Source organism: Lepidochelys olivacea (assembly GCF_965140295.1).
Source record: "Lepidochelys olivacea isolate rLepOli2 genome assembly, chromosome: 1".
Classification (NCBI taxonomy): Eukaryota; Metazoa; Chordata; order Testudines; family Cheloniidae; genus Lepidochelys; species Lepidochelys olivacea.
Genome location: NC_140411.1, coordinates 238,125,496 through 238,141,309, shown reverse-complemented (window position 1 = coordinate 238,141,309; position 15,814 = coordinate 238,125,496). Strand labels below are relative to the sequence as shown.

The 15,814-nt window shown below is 42.5% G+C and overlaps 1 protein-coding gene across 1 annotated transcript in view; it reads left to right on the top strand.

Annotated features, from left to right (window-relative positions):
* PIK3C2G (phosphatidylinositol-4-phosphate 3-kinase catalytic subunit type 2 gamma) overlaps positions 1-15,814 on the top strand; it is a gene marked incomplete at its 5' end in the record, with an annotated part of 290,505 nt that overhangs the window by 211,442 nt on the left and 63,249 nt on the right. The window contains 2 exons of the mRNA XM_084630371.1: positions 3,810-3,919; positions 15,200-15,392. Of these exons, the coding sequence (XP_084486497.1) occupies positions 3,810-3,919; positions 15,200-15,392 (303 nt within the window). The remainder of the gene's footprint in view (positions 1-3,809; positions 3,920-15,199; positions 15,393-15,814) is intronic.

Sequence of the window (15,814 nt, the reverse complement as noted above, 5' to 3'; positions counted from 1 at the left end):
TCTCCTAATATCTCCCAGGTCCTTGTATATACAGTTGGGCCTTTCAAACTCTTAAAGGGCCATGCCACATGGGCTGACCATTACGCCCCACTACTCTTAAGGGCAGACTACTCCATCACATATAGTAAAAAGGGTAATTTATAGACAATTAAATAGACAATGGGGTAAGATCTACTTTTGGCTCACTAGTGCAAAATACCAGATGGTAGCAGGAAAGGAAAGATAAACTAACCATCTCATATTTATTTTATGCAGAAAAAGCAGTCTCAAGTTTCCATGATGGAATGTTCTGTGCATATCTGAACATCTGCATCTTGTCTGCATCTCGTTGTCTGAGTTCTGCTTTCTGAGATGTCTATATAAAGTTGTTTTTTTGTTTGTTTTTAAAGTCAAATCTGAAGTTGTATAAGGCCAGTTTCAAAATGTGCAGTGCTTGATTGGAGTTGTAAACTCTATCTGCTTTGAATGGTGAGTAACTGCTAGTGGCGTCCAGCAAATTGTGATTATGAACCACAATATTTTCTGGCCCAGTGTGGAGTTAATTCTTTATTCTCTTGGTGATGAGCAGCATGTTTCCAGATATCAGCAGTACCAGTATATGCTCCAGGGAGTGAAGGAAGAAATAAGCCATGAAGTTCCCATCACTCTGAAAAGCAGAAACATCTGTGGGAGGCCCAAGAGCCTCGCTGGAAGAGTTCAGCTACAAAGCCTGTAGTTTATCAGCTTTCTTCTCATTAAAGAATCAATGTGAACTATAGCAGAGGGTTTCTGGGGGCCATGAGCAGCATTCAACTAGTTAAAAAAATCATGTGAAATCCAGGATTTTCCAGATAGAAATTTCTATATAGACAGGTCTATATAGTTGATTCTCCAAGGAAGCCTAACAAATCAGCTCTCTGCTAAAATGTGAGTAAGAAATAGACAGTCATTACTGAGAGATACAAGATATAGATTCACTGACACTAAGTCACTCTGTGTCCTTGGGCAAATCACTCCATTTTGCCACACCTCGGAAATACCATTTGTAAAATAGAGATAATGAAACTTGCCCATCTTGGTGAAGGGCTTTGAGGTCTGTGTGAAAAGTGCTGTATCAGTACTAGTATAATTAATTGTTTCATGTAGAGATGGGCCTGTCCCACAACTCTGGATCTGAATGCCAATACCCTTGGAGATGTTTGCCATCCAAACTTGGGTCCACCCTTACAGCTGGCCCTTCACTTCCTTTTCACTATGAGCAGATCCAAACATTACCATACTTTGGGGGATTAGAAATCCAGATCCAAATGTTTGTGGCTCAGGCTTATATATAGTTACATCAGATAACTAAAATACCTGTGATGGTCAAGTATTGTAGCCCAAGCCAGCTGGTGCCCAAACATATGTGCACTTGGGACAACCAGTTGGAAAACACCCAAAGTCTTGTCTGATCAATCTCCAGCATCACTGTGTTGGGAACCGTCCTTGTCCCATATGATACAAGAGGAAAGAAACTACACAAAGCAAGAATGATGGAGGGGCTGGATGATCCTCAAGGAACCATGCTGCCAGTGGGAACGGTAGCCAACAGAGCAATGCAGAGAAGCCAGTCCTACCCACACAACCTTCTGCTTCCCTAGCACTTGGGCTCGTCTTTCCCATATCCCCAGGGTAGGGAGTCCAAGCCATGCCACTTGCCTCTGGTGTAAGGTAGTTAGGGCACCAAACTGGAAACTAGAAGAGACATGGATTCTTTTCCCACCTCAACACATAGCATGACATTGGGCAAGACACTTTACCTCTCTGCACCATAGTTGTCCCAGCTATAAAATGGGGATATTTGTACTTTTGTAAACTGCTTGAAGATGTATGGATAAATAATATTATGTGTTTGTAACTGCAAAATATTATTATTGTGCCTTGCCCATTGTCAAGAAAGGTGAACTCTAACTGGAACAGGTGCAGAGAAGGGCTCCTAGGATGATCAGGGGAATGGAGGGGCCTACGTTATACCTGGAAACTGGAAGAGTTTGGCTTGTTTAACCCAGCAAAACAAAGATTGTGAGGGGACATGATTGCTCTCTAGAAATATGTCAGGGGGTAAACACCAAAAAGGAAGAAGAGCTATTTAAGCTAAAGGACAATGTTTGCATAAGAACAAATGGACAGAAACTGGTCAGGAATAAATTTAGGCTAGAAGTTAGAAGAAGGTCTTATAACCATAAGAGGAGAGAGGTTCTGGAACAGCATCCCAATAGCAGTAGAAGAGGCAAACTAGTGTTAAAATTGATTTTGTTAAATTATTACCAGGATTATCTGATAGGGTTGCGTGTGATAGCAGGGGACAGAACTCGATGACCCAGAAGGTCCCTTCCAGTCCTGTGCTCCTGTGCCCATTTTGTATTTGACAGAGCCCTCCCAACGGAGGGGAGGATTCTCTTGGAAATTAAACCATTTGAATTCACCTCAGTGATTTTTCAGTCTCCTCTGCGTAATCAGTGTTCAAGCTGTCACAGTTCCAGAAGCAGTCCAGACAGAGCCTGAGACATTAGGCAACATCTCAACCATGGTGCTGAGGAGAAAAGAACCCAAAATATAACCACATTGATTTTAAAAGACAGAAAGAAATAAGGAAAACAAATATCCCTCTTCTCTCCCCCTTTCATTTTACAACAAAAGCTATGTCTCCCTTTTATTTGGTTTAGTCTTCTGAGATCAGTGGGCACTTCTGTCTGCACTGGAAATATATTTCACTGCAGAATGTACATGCTCAAGCAGCAATGGTAAAGTTATATTTGTATTCTTTCTGAGAAATGGGTGGGAAAGATTTTCTCTCTATTACACACAGTCCATCATCTCAACTCGGTGTGGGGAATATGCAAAGTCAGTGGGTTTAAAACATTTATTCGAAACTTTTCTCTTCTTTTTTTAACATTTTAAAGAAGAGACAGGTGTGCTGGACACACTGAACATGTCTAGTTGTCCACTTCTCATTGCACTGCACTGACAATGTTGTTAACTCTCGTTACTATACAAATAAGATTGGAAGGAAGTAAGACTTTGCACTTAGGAAGTGTCGTTCATCCAATAATAATACATAGGACATATTCAAGCCATTTTACAACATATTCTAGCCTACTAATACTTCTGTAGAGGCAAGCAACTACTATTATACCTTTCTTTTGGACTGGGAAACTGAGGCACAGAGAGGCTAAAGGTAACTGGTATGTTGCAACTAAAACTGGGTACATTAACAAAACCAGTTTCTTACAGGTAGGTGTATGTACCTAATTACATGCATTTGAAATAGTGTGACATTGGGGTGTAATGTTTTTATAGGTATCCCTTTAGGTGTAAGGAGTTCATAGAGTAAGGGGAGACATCCATTCTGGTTTAGTGTTGTTTGGTTGGTGGGGAGGAGGTTATCACTGCTGAAGGCGGTGTTTGCAGCCTGCCCTGGAGATCTGTAGGTAGATGCCCTTTGCTGCCTTAAGGAGGCAGAGAGGGAAAAATAATGTTCCTGTGTATACTGAGGTGGTGGACTCCTCATAGAGGGATCAGTTGCAAGGAATTCAATTCATGAGGTCCTGAATCCATTTGAATACACCGTCTTCTGGTGTATCAATGTGAAGAGGTTAAGAATGCATTTCATTCTCCTAATCCGCTCTCTGCATGTTATACCCAGAGTCACACATTGCCCAAATTAGGAGAGGTTTGTAAATATAAATGGGGAGAGTTCTTTCTCTGTAACTCCATTTTTTTTCTAGTTAGCCCGGTCTCATTTAAATTATTTTCAGTGCATTTATTGGATCAATCCTGTTTATTCAAAGATGCTGCATGCAGGGTTGCCTGAGCTGAACAGCATCCAGGATCTGAAGTATGTGTATGATAACCTTCGTCCACAGGACTCAGACCTCCAAGCCACGAGCCACTTTACCAGGTAAAAAACAGACAAGAATTCAGAAAGTATGCCCTCTTTTAGGCTTAAAGAGACGCTGCCAAATTACAAATCATAGGCTTAATTGATCTAGGGAGTTAGTCAACTGAAATCAATAAATTACACAAAAGATTAACTTGTCTCCAAACACAAACACACAAATAAACCCTCTCTTTATGCACATCACTAATAACTCCTTAGATTATTAAAAGAGTTGTTCATACCTAACTTATGTTGCTTACGTTTTTTGCTCAGCTTGCATATTGTAACTACCCTGGTATATTTCTTGTCGACTTCGCTCTAATGCACTGTGACTATGCTGCAGGGTTTGGACTGCAAGCACTTCCAGTGAATGCTTGAATCTTCTAGTTCAAAACGCTTCTTCTTTGAGTTCCGTGAAGAATGTGCTTTTTTGTATTGGTTTTTGTAAAATGTTTGAAAAAGCTTTAGGGAGCAACGTGGCCTTGTTGCTAGAGCACTGGGCCAAGACTCAGGAGATCTCGGTTCGATTCCTGGCTCTGCTGGGTGACCTTAGGCAAGTCACTTCACCTCTCTGTGCCTCGGTTTCTCCATCTGTAAAATGGGGATAATGATATTTTCTTCTTCTTAAGCACTTTGAAATCTACAGATGAAAAGCACTGAATAAGAGCTAGGTATTATTAATAATCGCTTTGCAGCTTGATTGGTATTAGCATAATATGAAGCTTTTAATCTCGGATTCAGCTCGGCTTGGTCAGGACTGAAGGTTAATGGCAGTTTAGCAGTCTGTATGAAACAAGTTTGATCTCAGTTCTGGTTTTTGTGGACAAGCGTTCACCACACAGAAATCCCCACCACAATTGGTGCCTTTGTCTCAATAGATAGGCCAAGCACTGAATGGGCTTGTAAGCTGAATGGGCCACAAGTGTTGAGGCCCAGCATAGGGAAAGCTCACATTGTCACAGCTTGTACTGTACTTCCTCTTGGGAAAGAGGACCCCAGAGTATTGCCCAGCACCTTTGAATACAACCAAAGGCAATATTAACATTTTAATACATGAGAGAAGGGCCTGAACCCAAACAATTGAATCAATGCATTGCTCCTCTTAAACTCTCTCTGGAATTATCTAGATCTGCACCTTGATGTCAGTTTGAACTGTGTTGCTCAGGCTTGTCTTTATGATGTGTCAATAACTTTTTAGAACACAGCAGAATCCCCAAGTCCTCATTTTAACCCCCTAGATTTTCCTTATTTCCCCATTGCCCTTTGATTACAGTTTCATTTGTTTTTAATTTCAGCATGACATTTAAGATCAATGTTGATCCCATCTCCTCTAATCCCTACTCGCTCCCATCTCCTCACAATTTAAAGTATTGTCAAGCTGCAGCCTTGTGTACTGCAAGCACAGCGTAAAAACAAGTCCTGTTAATAGTAATGATAAGTAACATCCATGCATCAAACAGGGAATAGATTCCTTAATGATTTCCTCGGAGTATAACTGTATGCTTGCAGTGACTTGAAACAAAGGTCTGATTGTTAGAATTATTGTCAGACAAGATCTTAAAACCCTGGAGAAATGTACAATTTTGCTAGAGTGAATGTTTTTTTCTCTTTTAATGTAAATGAGGTTTGTTTGCACTGTCTGTGTGTGTTACTCCAAGAAAATCCTCTCATTTCATCAATTTAAATAAGCTTCATGGAACCAGTTAACTAATTGTCAGTTTGTCCCTATTTTAAATTTCTAATCATGGTTTAGCACATGTTAATGAACAAGTTTTAACTAACATGTTTGTAAATTTTAATGTGGACAGGATGCCAAGACCTGTTGCTAGTCATCCTTAAACTTATGACAGCCTCACTCTTCCTGTGGGGTGCTGTGCAACCCAGAATCCCTGTAGTGCTGAGTGCACTCAGCATGGTCCCTTGTGCCCTCAGCATGCCTCCTATTCTCTGGGTTATGACAGCAGGCAACGCAGTGCTGATTACGCTGGTCCTACACTGCTCCTTCACCAACATGTTTCTTCCACAGCCCTTTACTGCCCTTGTATGAAAGTGCAGAATGGGGATGAGAATCCAACTATAGAAACTTCTACTTCTATAGTTTGGTAGCGCTCTATATTATTATTTGTAGTCATTGTATATAATAATAATGCTTTAAACAATGCTCTCAAAGTACTTCACTAACTTTATTTTTTTCACGACATCCTGTGCAGCTGGTGATGAGCCCTCAGTGAAACTTAGATGGAGAGAATGGTAGATAAGTATTATTATAACCTTTTTTCACATGGGTCAAGTGATTTGTCCAGGATCACATAGCAAGCCAGAGGTAGAGATCCTCGCTCTCTGAGGGCATGTCCATAGTGCAATCATGGGTTGTATACCTAATCTCGGATACCATGCATCAGCATGGGCTTCAGTGTGGGCTGTATAAACCCACCCAGAAAATTGGGTAATTACTTGGATGGGGCACCGAAATCAGTGCTGCTGCAGCTTCAATGCTCCAGTGCCCAAGCTAGATAGATTAAAGCTAGTTTGCGTATGTGTACATGAGCTGCAATCACATTCCATAAATGCAGTGTAAACATACTCTGTCTCCTAGTCTATCTAACTGGAACCCCTTGACTCCATATGTTACTTTGTCTTTATTTTCTTAACTATTTGAATAAACCCGTTCATTATTTTTAAAAAGTCCCTGTCATGGGATTGCTGGCCCCTTTAAGAGAAATCTGGGTTAAAGCTGTCCTAAAAGATCTAATTTAAAGGAACTGAGCTTACCTAGGCACTTAACTGAATAACAAACACCTGAGCCTGATAAAAGGTCGCTGGGCTCAATTGCAGAGAGTTGCTCACAGAGAGAAGCTCTCATAAGGGAGAGGAGCTCCCAGAGACTAAGGAGGAGGCAGTGCAACCCATGCGCCAAAGGGAAGAGACTTCATTTCCATTTAATAAAAAAGAACCCCATCAGGGGAGTTTTCTTACACCCCTTCAGATTGTGTAGAATTTTTAAGGGGCCCTGAGAGAAGGGAAAGTGAGATAGATAGTGCCTGCAGCACTAGCTCAGCAAAGAGGTGCTACAGGGCAGGCACAGATTGTGACTAGTGGTACCAGCAGTGGGATTCTGAGATCCTCTCCCATCCAGGAGGGATGACCAAGCGCCACAGTGCAGACACCTTCCTTGGCTGTGAAATTTTTATCCTCCCATGTCAGCATATGGAGGGGCAGCCACAGCTGTTGGAGTTCAGCTCCATTTGGGGGGGAGGAGGAATGTCTGAGCAGCCTCAGAGGGCTGTGAAGGAGGTTCCACAATGGTAAAGAGTCAATTGTCATCGACACCGAAAGGGAAGGCAATGATTGTAAAGCTGGCCTGGTTGCACTGAGCACCAGAGGAACGGGGGAGAGCCAGGATGCCAAAGACACCCTGCCAGAAACTGCTGGCTATTATGAAGTCTGAACAAAAGACCGTGGGGATCTACTTTTGGGGCAAGAAAGTGTGATGACCCATGGACAGTCTGTCTTGGTTGTGGGAAGAATGATCACATAGAAAGATGTTGCCCTAAGGTAGATGCAGTTTAATTATGAGAAAGATAGAGCCTACAAGACTAGGTGAATATGGAGTAGTCCAGGAAATCAGTCTGAGCATGTAAAATTAAAGGTAGGCAGATGGCTATGGGTTTCAAGCTTCCCATTGGTTAGGGTAGATACCTTCACGCTACTCTCAGCCCTAGAGATGAGAGTTTGGGGATCTTGAATTATTTGGTAAAGGAACCAGGTCATACTGAGGAACCAGAATGGGTTCCACTCAAAAGAAGGGTTCAACCAGCTAACCTCGAGGACAACAGGATTATGGGGTTGAGCAAGCCAGAAAAAAGACTCCAGGGATCTGAAGGTCCAGGGAAATGCTGGGAACAAGAGCTATGATGTGACTGTAAAACAAATCTAAAAGCTGCAGGCCTCGATGGAAGCTTTCTATCAGGATTTGGATGACTGGGCAAAAATTCATGAGGCCCAAATCACAGAAACTAGGTGGAAATATCCCAGGCTTTGGAGAGTCTAGCTACACAGCTGGAATGAACCAAGCAAATAGAAGCAGACCTTGAAAGGGCAAAGCAAGCATGGGAGAGTGAATGTGAAAGGCTGACCAATGAGATTAAGATGCCTCTACCTGGTAAAAGAAATACTTTGTACTCATGGAAGGAAGTGACAGAACCACAAGTCAGCTTGAAAAGTGTCTCAGGACAGCAAAATCAATTAGAGAACAAGTCATTTAAGCCAGAAGATAAATTGGCAGACCTGGGAGCCCACATGCAGATGACACAAGAGTCACTGCAGGAAGAGACCACCAGAAACCGAGTCTCATTACCCAGCTGGAAGAGTTAGAGGATGAAAAGAAGTACTTAAAGGAACAGATGTGTGTAGGAGCCAAGTTAAATCTTGAGAAAGAAGTCTCCAAACTAAAAGATAGACTTTTTCTCTTGAGACCAAGCAGTTACTCCAATTCCTCTTGTCTATCACAGGGACAAATGAGAAGAACTGAAATAGAAGTGAAAGAGAGAGAGACTTTTCACCAACCCCCTCTTCTTGAGCAGAGCAATGGAGAAGTTGGGGCTAGAGAATGTCAAGTCTGCCTTGGAGCAGCAAGTTACCCAGATGGAAAAAGAGCTGGAGACTAAGCTCCAGGAACTGATCATTCAGGGACTAGCTCTATGCACCCTGGCAAAAGAAGCTGGTTTGGGTAGGGGGGTGGAAACTGGCCCAGGAGTGCAGGACCAGGGTGTTGAACCTGTGTAGAGAGAGGTGATAAGATGGTAAGTACAGAAATGAATTACTGGGGGGCTTGTAAAGATACAAAGACCTGCCAGGCCTCCAGAAAGACCTTCTAAGAGGAACAGTTGGTTATTTTACAAAGGTCTGGGTAACCTGTGGCACAAACACTAAGGGTATATCTACACTGCGTGTAAGACCAGGGTTTGAACTTGGGCTCAGACCTAGTTCCCCTTCCGTCTAAACACAAATTTCTCTAACCCAGGGCTTGGACCCAGGATCCCATAAGACTGAACAGTCTGAGCCTGAATCAAGCCAGGACCCAGGGTTCAAGCCCTATTGCTTCGCCATGTAGACACAGCCCCACTGGACTTGTGCTCAGGGAGTCCACCAAAAATATCCCACAATCCCATGCGCCAATTTTCTTTGTTCTTTGGACAGTCAAGTTTGGTGGACAGTCAAGTTTTCCCACATTGCACCACAAACTAAGGGCTAGAGCGGCCAAATTTTGGGAGGGCGCTAGGAAGTCCGGGATATGGGTGGTTGGACTCAGCCCCACATAATGCAGTCTAGATGCTGGAGCACCAGGCTGGGACCCAGGGTTCAATAATTCCTAACGTGGGATTACAAATAAGTGTAGACACTTGAGTCCTAGATTAACAAACCCAGGGTCTGCTAACTTGAGTTCTTCTAACCCTAGGCTTCCATTGCAGTGTAGACATACCCTAAGATCACATGAATGACAGAAGCTACAATAATGGCAGTAGCTACACAGCAGTTCTCTAGAGTAGTGGACTGCAGTGAACTGGAGGAAAAGGCTGCTACTGCTGATAGGAACCAGGCTGAAATCCTGGAACTGCAGAGGCAGGTGACTGAGGACCATAGTGGCACCCAAGTCCTGGTCACATCATATTTTACTTAGGAAGACAAGAACATTGCCAGAGATATAGTGGATTTCCTGGTTGCAGCTGAACAGGAAGTTCCCACCTGACTGGAGAACATGACCAAACATTAGCCATTGTGAAGCCTACCTTTTGGTACAGAGTGGCACTGGGGGGATGAGGAAGGTATGTCACCTGGTGGCTGGTCCTTTTAAGGGGAGTCTGGGCCCAGGTTACCCATGACAAGCTAATTTAAGGGAGCACATGAAATAGCTGCCTATAGTGTATCCCTGCCCTAAACTCAGTTTGAGCCTTGAAACTCAGTTTGATCTCCTCCCCTTTCCCATCCCTTCTCTACCCCCAGAAAACATTTTATCCACAGAACAGGAAACCCTTCCTACTCCTGGAAAGAGATCTCCAAGTTTGATTAACAGCAAAGTGCTATCTCCCTCAAATGTCCCCATGATGTGTGACATTTTAAAAAGTGTTCTTAAAATGATTTATAATTATTTTAAATAGATTAAAATTGGTTCCATGCTATGACTGAAGCGTTTGAATTCATTGCAGTACACAAGCAACCCCACTGCTCCTGCCCATGAATGAGAGCTGCACAGTGGATCTGAAGATTACCAGAAAATTAGCAATTCACATCTTTGAAAGCTTGACAGCAGGGGAGATGCTAAAGAGGTGTTATCTGTTTACTTTATTTATTAATGGAATAATTTATTATGTACCCATCGCTGCACAGGTCATGCGTGTAGATTCCAAACCACAATACCAAGGACTGCAAAACTAGACCACCCTCATAACACAAATCCTCTGCCAGTCAGACGAATGCCATTCCCCAGCTGGCAGCATATCCCTCGGCAATCCATGCCCCAGCTAGCTAAAACACCAGTGGAGGTTGATGACATCTGAAAGGGCAGAGACAAAACTACCATCTCAAAGTGTGCTCGCAGATGATTCACAGCAGCAAGCAATAATCACAGTGTGTGCATCGCAAAGGAACAAAGGCAAACTTCTTATTCTCCCCTGCCAAGCAGCCTCCACTGTAAAACGACAGGCTGAATAGATGTATCCCGCACTGCATTCTAGGGAAGGCCAGGAGATGGGGAATCTTCAATATAATATATATAACCTGGATTTGTGCTGGAAATGGCCCAACTTAATGATCACTTTAGATAAGCTATTACCAGCAGGAGAGTGAGTTTGTGTGTGTATGAGGGTGGGGGGGGGGTGAGAAAACCTGGATTTGTGCTGGAAATGGCCCACCTTGATTATCATACACATTGTGAAGAGAGTGGTCACTTTGGATGGGCTATTACCAGCAGGAGAGTGAGTTTGGGGAGTGGGGGGGGACGGAGGGTGAGAAAACCTGGATTTGTGCTGGAAATGGCCCAACTTGATGATCACTTTAGATAAGCTATTACCAGCAGGACAGTGGGGTGGGAGGGGGTATTGTTTCATGGTCTCTGTGTGTATATAATGTCTTCTGCAGTTTCCACGGTATGCATCCGATGAAGTGAGCTGTAGCTCACGAAAGCTCATGCTCAAATAAATTGGTTAGTCTCTAAGGTGCCACAAGTACTCCTTTTCTTTTTGCAAAGACAGACTAACACGGCTGTTACTCTGAAACCTTCAATATATTGGTATTCACTGCTCTACAACAGGCCCCAGACAGCAGGATGATTATTGCCCTAAATGGATTTCTGACTAAGATCCTATATACTCTCTGTGGAAAACAGACCAACTCATTTTTTCTTTCTCGTGGGCTCTACTGAAATTGAGTCAGTTTCAGTCCCATGGTTACATATTAGTAAGAGGCTAAGCTGGCTCTGCACCTGGCAAGCTGATTCTTAACAGTCAGGGTCAGGGTAAGGAAGAGGTGTGTGAAGCAGTAAAATTGACAGGATGGGCGGAGTCGCTGAGCTGGGTTGGGAGAACTTGCAAATGAGTTTTCATGCTCATGTACATCCTTCCCTTTTCTCTTCCACTCACAGGGCCTATTAGGCTTACTGAAGCCCTAGACTTGTAGGGATGACTGCAGCATTGCTGTCAGGTGTTGAGAGAAAAGTCAGGATAAGGTTTTTGATATGGCTTAGCAATTCAGACTTACTTGATACATTTGCGGGATGTTGGGGATCCAGGTTGTGTGTGTGTGTTTCTCTCCATAACGCTTGATTGCCCTTGAAGGTAAATCTTCAAAATGAGTTGTTCTGTCACAGGGCGTGTGACCTCTTTCAGGTCCTCTACAGAGGCCCAACCATCATTCCTCCATAGAGTCCAGGAGGAACTTCATGTGTGCAGTAACTCACAGATGTCCTCCTCAAGGGAGTCATGATTGTGTGTTTGGGGGTGCCTAGCAGCTACTGCCGCAATTTGCAAAAGAGCCTTTGAACACCTCAGCCTGCATGGCAGACTCTCCAGAGGCTTTCTTATGAGGAATTTCACTTCATCATACCTGATGATGCCATGAGACAGTCTTGCTGATCCTACTGTACGGTGGCAGGTCCTGTCCCAGCTGGAAATAAAAAGCTTTCCTGGAACATTTCAAAACTTCAATAATGGGTTCAGGTTTAACACTAAAATTAGGCTGAAGTCTGGGGCAAAGGATTCTTACTTTATATATAAGGCCAAGATTTGCATTTGTGGCTGGAGATTTTGAGTGCCTCTGTTGTGAGATCCCATGAAGAGGGCCTGGTTTGCAGAAAGCACTGGGCACCCACCTTTCCCCAATTGGTCACCCAAAAATTGAGCACCCCAAATCACTGGCTACTTGGGGAGATGTAGGCCAAACTTTATTTGCCCATCCCCACTTCAGAGAACAGCCGTCTAAGTCTCTGCACACCCTGACTTGTGTAGGAGTTTAACAGTTCCTTAGGAATGCTGAGAACCACACATGAAATCCAAATTTAACTCGGCCATTAGGAGGCATAAAATTGGTATATGTGAATTACACTGAAAACACAACTCACTTTTCTGAAAAGCAGGCCAGAAACTAACCTGACTCCTAAAGGGATACTGTTAAGAGGAAAATTAAAATTTTGCCTGAAAATTGTGTGCCAGCTACAGTTACAAGATTACTAGAAATAAAATCAGCCCTCTGTTTTTTTCATTTTTATTTGCACATTTGTTAGCACTTTATGTATAGTCAGTGTCACTCTTTCCCTATATAGTCCAGTATATGGATCTGTACTGGAAGTGCCTGGCAACCCCGTGGAGCATCTATTGACTACGTGTGGGTGAAGGGGTCCCCAGCACAGAACCAATTGCCTGATCAGAGCCCAAGCTTGTTTGCCTGTTGCAGAGAAGACACAAACATCAACAGAAGAGCAAAAAAGACCTTCCAGCACATCGTTTTTAATGTGTTAAATGAGTTGCTGCATTTTTTCTATATATGTATAATTTTTTCAAAAATGTAGTTGGTAGCATCCTTTTTAAGTATTTAATAAAGTAAATATTTTTTCAAGTATAAAGTAAAGGTTTGTGATTAGCAGTCTACAGGTTAAAATCATTTGAAAGGTTTAATGGGCCCATAGAAAGAACAACAAGCCATTAAAGAGACGAATTGCCTGAATTATGGTCCTCTGATATCAGCTGCTCTGCAATAGTGATATTGTCTGAATATCAGGTTGGTTGTACACTGTAAGCAAAGGCATGTGTCATACAAGTTAGATTAAACTGAATAGTGTTTAGCTGTAAAATTAACATTATTCTCTTCCAGTAATACTCTGATTTTTCTGGCTGCTTTTCTATATTATAGTAGAACTACAGATTCCACAACCCAAATCACATGCCCGTGATTTATCAAGTGATTAAACTACACTTTAAATATAATACTCTTTTCCTTAGGAACTAAAGAAAGAAAAGTTTTACAACCTTGGATGTGGCCCAATTAATCAGCACTGTATTGATTTTCCAATAATATCCTAAATTAAGATTTATTTTCTTGTTTTGCATGAGACTCCTAAATTGTTGCGTTTATAAAATGGGCTGTGTTTGCCTCTTTGAAGAAAGCTTATTAAGTTGATAATTACATTGCCTTATTGGAAGATTATTTTCCTCATATTACATTAAGAAAAAATATGTATCTTCAACTTCCACCCTTACTCAGTTTAATGTGGCTAATCTCTACATGATAAATTGCACAACATTTGAGTTAATTCTGCATCTGAGTCTCTTCTTTGAGGTATGACTGCATTTGTGAAAGATACCAGAGTCTTCAGCCTGAATGTCAGAGGTCATGCAAACTTAGGTCTCAGTTCAGAAAAATCGGGTCTCAATTCAGAAAAGTCTTGCTTTTCCCAGTATAGCCCAAGTACATACTTAACTTTAAGCATGTGCTGAAGTCCTAAGTGAATGGGACTTAAACAGGTGGTTAAAAGTTAAGCATGTGCTTAAGTGCACTTCTGACTAGCAATAGATTTAAACATGTATTTGAGTCCCAATTAAGACCCAACATTGGGAAACCTCTGGGACTCTTACGGTTTTTTTGGGGGGCTGTGTAGTTAAGTCTAAATGGCTGGCCCTCCACAATATCAACAACTATACTGGATTTCCCAGAAATCTGACCCCAAAGCCTATGTAAATAGAGGAAGAGAGAGGAAACTTAACAGCACAGTGAAAATAGATTCAAATGGCAACTGGATTAAACAGGGCAACTGGATTTTAGGGGCAGTTCCTCTCCCCCTTCAAGGACTACTTGTGATATAATTTTGCAAGTGCCATTCTCCAAACAGAATTCACATTTGATCTGAAGAAGTGGTCATGCTTATTTGCATATAGTGCCTTTCATCCTGAAGGATCCCAAAGCTCTGGGAAGTGAGAACTGTGTTCTGGCTTATCTTGCATGGGAATTAAATGGGGAAAGATGGTGTAGGGAGGTCTTTCTTTCTTATGTAGCTACACAAAGGGCAAATAGGATCATGGGTTGAGATTTTTAAAGTCCACTCAGGGATTTAGCAACACAGACTCCAATAAGTGAATCACTGAATCAGCTTTGAGAGTCTCAACTTTAGTGCTGATTCTCCCTGTGGCAATTGCTGCTTCTTGACATGCATGGAGGCATTGTGTGTGCCTCTTTTCTCCAAAGCAGGGGTGGGGTGGGTCCAGGTAATCAGGAATAAGAGCCACTGAGATAAGTCAGGTGGGTTACCTAGGTTGTTAGCCTAGTGAGTGTATTTTTTACTTTCCTGATAACACACCCAGCCCAATGTGGTGTTTAGATGTTGCTTGTAATTATTAGAATTGGGAGCACTGGCTGTTGGGAGTCTGAAAGGACAGGAAACAGGAAGGAGTGGGGAGGAGTTGAGAGGCTGGGAGAAAACTACAGAGGGTGCAGCAGCAGCAGCAGCTTGGTGAAGAGGTTTCCACTTTGAAAATAAAGTCCTCTTGAAGCTTGTTAGTACCTTGCCTGGTTGATACAACACCCGAGTCCTTTGGAGATTGGTGGAATAATTTATCCAAACTGGGCTCAATTGCTGCGTAAATTGAACTGCTGCAAACAAATGGTGACGAGAGAGAGTGTGTGTGCATGCGTGTTGTGTGTGTTTGATTTTTAGTTGCTGTCATGGCAGCAGGCACCAGGAAATGGAAGCAAAGGGAAATATACGCATGAAGATAAGCGTTTACATTTGATCTTCTTTTTGTTTTGTTTTCTCAGGAAAATAAAGGAAAGTTTAGAGTGCTTCCCTGTCAAACTCAATAACCTGATCCATACGCTTGCACAAATGTTAGCCACAGGCTTTGCCAAGTCTACAGCTTCACAGAATGTTCCTCAGGAATCCAACCTGCTGGATGCAGAGAGGTCAATTGCCCGAGCAACCATTTTAGGGTTCAGCAAAAAGCCTGACTCTGTATGTATTTCGCTCTCCACTTGCCCTCCTTTCGCTTGATCTTTAACTACTCTTCCTTTAGCTTACACGCTCTCCTGCCTCGGTTATATAAAATGTTACAAAGAAAGGATCATAGAATGAGCAGCAGTGCCATAAGCAATGAGATTCTGGAGGGAAATAAAACCAGGCAAAGAGCTATTAGCGGGGAGCCATTAAGGAGGACAGTTCCTGCCCTGTAGTGAAAAATAAATCAAGAGCTAATTATAGCACCCATAAGGAAAGCACAGCACAAAATTAGGAAGCCTGATAGAACTTGCTGTACGCTGCTTCAATGGAGCATTATTAGTTTTCGCACTCAGTGGTGATATTTCAGTGTTTGAACTGCATCCCATCCAGATAAATTCCTTTTTATACAACTACGCCTATAAATTACAAATTGCATT